Source organism: Lonchura striata, chromosome 5 (genome assembly GCF_050655825.1).
Source record: "Lonchura striata isolate lonStrDom1 chromosome 5, ASM5065582v1, whole genome shotgun sequence".
NCBI classification, from domain to species: domain Eukaryota; kingdom Metazoa; phylum Chordata; class Aves; order Passeriformes; family Estrildidae; genus Lonchura; species Lonchura striata.
Genome location: NC_140707.1, coordinates 7,545,915 through 7,549,730, shown reverse-complemented (window position 1 = coordinate 7,549,730; position 3,816 = coordinate 7,545,915). Strand labels below are relative to the sequence as shown.

Here is a 3,816-nt window from a genome sequence, read left to right as displayed (position 1 = left end):
TTTTCTTTCAAACCAGGACATACAGTAAAGCTTTTAGGCCGTATTCCTTTTATCCTTGCTCTCACTGGCCTTGTGTCTCACACACACACAGGTACAGTTCTCAGTTTGTTTCTGGTCTGATTGCCTGGATTTTGTTTGGTTTTGTTGTTGCTTTGTTTCCTTGCTGTGCCTGAAGTGTCCAGTCAGGGGCAGAGTGACTCTTGCCAAGGAACTTTGTGCTGCTGTCACTTTAATATTAAATCTGGTTTTTGCTGCTCCCTTGCTGGGGATTTTTTTCAGCACTCCCAAGCCCTTGTTGGTCACAGGGTGAAGGAGCCCTGGCCCAGGCTCTGGCCCTGGGGGACACGGGGACGCTGCCGGGGGGTCCCTGTCCCCCTGTCCCACCCCCACAGCCCCGGCCCCCGGCCCCCGTGTCAGGCTCTGGGGTCGATCTCATGGAACATCCTCTGGGGGAGGCTGCGGCGCCGGGGGCGGGGGGACACAGTGGGACAGGGGACCCTGCTGTGCACGAGCAGTGATGGACTTCTCTAGGGGAACTGGGTGGGGCTGGGGCAGAGTGACCTCCCCAGTGACCTCACACAGCCCCTGTGATGTCACAGCCCACTCTGTAATGTCACACATGCCCTGTGATATTACACAGCCGTGGCTCAGTGCTGAGTAGTTCTGTGCCATCCCAGCAGTGGCTTCTCCCTCCTGCCCCCTCCCTCAGCTGCTGCCACCCTTGGGGCACTGGGCCTTGGCTTCTTCTTCTCCCTGGGCATCCCTGCTGCCCACCCAGGGTTTCCCGGGGAGCTGCTGCCCCTGATCCAGGGGCTCTGCTCTGCTGCCCTGGGCACCCCCGGGTTCCCAAAGCACCCCACGGCCAGGCTGGGCCCAGGGTGTCACAATGTCCTGTTGGTTCCATCAGGCCCTGCAGTGTCACAGAGCTCCCTGCGCTCCCTGAGGCCCCACATCACCCCGCCCAGGCCATTGCCATGGTTTCTGTCCCTCCCAATATGATCCCAGTGATTCCCGGTCTCTCTCAGTATATCCCACTTGATCCCAGCATGCTCCCAGTCACTCCCACTTCCTCCCAGTTGCTTCCAGCATAATTCCAGTTGCCCAGAAACACTTCTAGCCACCCTCAGTGCAGTACCAGCTACTCCCAGGATATCCCAATTGCACCAACCATGGTCCAAACTGCCCTCAGCATGTTCCTGGTCACTCCCAGTATGATCCCAGTCCCCCTCAGTGTCATCCTAGTTCCACGCAGTATGATCCCAGTTGCCCCCAGTCACCCCTAGTACAGTCCCGCTCACTGCCAGTATGACCTCAGTGGCCCCCAATATAGACACAGTCACTCGCAGTTGCCCTCACTTGCCCCCAAAATGGTCCCAGCTGTTCCCAGTGTTGTCCCCTCCAGTATGGTGCCAGACACTCCCAGTATATCCCAGTTGCCCCCAGCATGCTCCATCCCAGTCACCCCAGAGTTCCCAGTATGGTTCCAGTTGCCCCCAGGATGACCTCACTCATTCCCAGTATATCCCAGTTACCTCCAGCAGGCCCCCAAACCCCCTCCCAGCACCACAAATGGCCCCAAGAGCCACAACAGCCTCTCTCAGTCCCACCAGGAGTCCCTAAAACCCCTCCCAGCCCTCCATGGAGCTGAGCAGGAGAGGTTGGTGGACAGGAACATCCCCAGCAAGGGTCAGCTAGGGCACTTCAGCAGCAATTTGGGCATTTTGTGGGGAACACCTGGAATGGGCAGACCCAGGCCAGGGACTGGGACAGACAACTGGAATTCCTGGAGAACAGATGAGGTCAGATGGACCCGTTCTGCTGGAACAACTACAAGAACATGGCCATGTCCCTTGGCTTGGATGGTCCCACAACACCCAAATCCTCCCCTTAACCTCAAATTCACATTCAAATCCCAGTAAAATGATTCAGCTTTAGATCTCTATTTGATTTCTTTATTTTTACCCCAATTCTAGGTGTTCTGATGGGATAAACATGGAGAGTATTCAAGTGGGAAAAGATCTCCATGATCATCCATTATTGCATGATGCCACCAGAAGAAAAAGTGACACAGCAGGTAAGAATTTCTTGGGCTTTAAAGTCAAAGAAACAGCTCTTCCCAATTAATTTTCAATGTTGATCAGAGTCCCAAAGGATGTTGCTGGTCTGTGTTCATCCAGGTGTCTATAGGGATCCAGGAGAATTTGAAGACCACTTTCCAGGTGTCTTCTCAGCAGGGATCACAAGGAATATGGGACACCAGGTCTCTGACCAACATTGGTCTTCTAAAGGGGGATGGAGGTGGAGCAGCGCACGAAGCTCTTCCTGCAGTCGGGGCAGTCACAGGGCTTCCCTTACCTGTGCCTAAGTTGGTGTCGAGTCAAGTGAAAGCTCCTGGAGAAGCTCTTCCCACACAGGGGACACTCACAGGGCCTCTGCCTGGTGTGGATGTGCCGGTGCCGGACAAGGTGGGAGTTTTGCTTGAAGCCCCTCCTGCAGTCAGGGCAGCGGAAGGGCCTCTCCCCGTTGTGAATCCGCTGGTGCTTGCAGAGAGCAGAGCTCCACCTAAACCTCTTCTGACACTCGAGACACTCATAGGGCCTCTCCCCAGTGTGGATGCATTGGTGGATGATGAGTTCTGAGCTCCAGCCGAAGCCCTTCCCACACTCCCCACACTTGTAGGCCCATTCCCCAGTGTGGATCATCTGGTGGCGGATCAGGTGGGATTTCCGCCTGAAGCTCTTCCCACACTCCGAGCACTTGTACGGCTTCTCCCCATCATGAAGCTGCTCATGGACCACCAGCTCTGAGCTCTGGCTGAAGCTCTGCCCACCTTCCTGACACTGGGTGTGTCTTTCCTCCTCAGATGACCTTGGGCTGGTTTTGCAGCCCCTCCTCCTGCGGGATCTCTGGGGCTTTTCCTCCCCGTTGGGTTCCTGTGCTGTGGAGCCAGTCAAAATGGCCTCTTCCATGAGGTTCTGCTGCGGGGATTTGTCCTTCCTGGTCTCCATCTGCAGCTCCTGCTCTGGGGGAGGAAGGACAAGGAGAGGATGGGATTTGCCAGAGGGAAGGGCAGGGAGATCCCCCGAGTGCGTCCCCAGCAGGAGGACACCGGTAGCGGGGCTGTCCTGCAGCCGGGGGCCAGGCTGGGCTGGGAGATGGAGCAGGAGAGAGGGAGAAAGGGGCACTGACTTCCTCCTCACCTGCCTGGGTATCCCAGGGCATCTTCCTCTTCCTCGCAGCCTCCTCCTCCATCTGGAAGATATTTGGAGATGGGAAATCCTGTTTTGAAAGGAAAACAAGGGATGAGCACAGTGAGTTTTGTACTGGTTTCAAAGCAAACCTGGGAGAGAGTCTAAGCCAGAAGGACAATTTAATAGGAAAATTAAGATCAAAGCTATGATACAGAAAGACTGGTTTAAACTCACAGAGTCAGGATATAACCTGACACCCTGATAATCAGGGTGGTGTTAGCAGGCTGATGAAATGGTGGCTGCAGTCCGGCTGGAGTGATGAACGTGATTCTGTCAAAGCTGTGATCCTGTAGAAGGGTCTGGTCTTCCTCTGAAGGTCCAGTGGTGCTTATGGAGCTCTTGTCCTCTGGGAATGCAGCAGGCAAGGTGATCGTGGTGTTGCAAGGGTGAGATTATATCCAGGCAGGAATGCTTGGTTCCTCCCCCTGGGCGGAGCATCCCACAATGGGATGATGTAATTTTATCAGTCCTGCAGTGACACTCAATGGCCCATTAAGAGAAGATGGCCCCTGGAGGGCGTTATCAGGGCTGAGCCATGGAAGAGATAAAGAACACTGCCCCACCT

General features: G+C 55.2%; 1 protein-coding gene across 1 annotated transcript; it reads right to left on the bottom strand.

Moving 5' to 3' along the window:
• Nucleotides 1-670: 670 nt before the first annotated feature.
• Nucleotides 671-3,203, bottom strand: LOC146767212 (uncharacterized). Its single transcript, XM_085581203.1, has one exon. The coding sequence runs from the start codon at nucleotides 3,006-3,008 to the stop codon at nucleotides 2,352-2,354; it is 657 nt and encodes a 218-aa protein (XP_085437329.1). The 5' UTR covers nucleotides 3,009-3,203; the 3' UTR covers nucleotides 671-2,351.
• Between the last annotated feature and the right edge of the window lie 613 nt (nucleotides 3,204-3,816).

Bases quoted from the DNA above. Each gene is read 5' to 3' on its own strand.
- LOC146767212 (XM_085581203.1), bottom strand. From the start codon at position 3,008: ATGGAGACCAGGAAGGACAAATCCCCGCAGCAGAACCTCATGGAAGAG.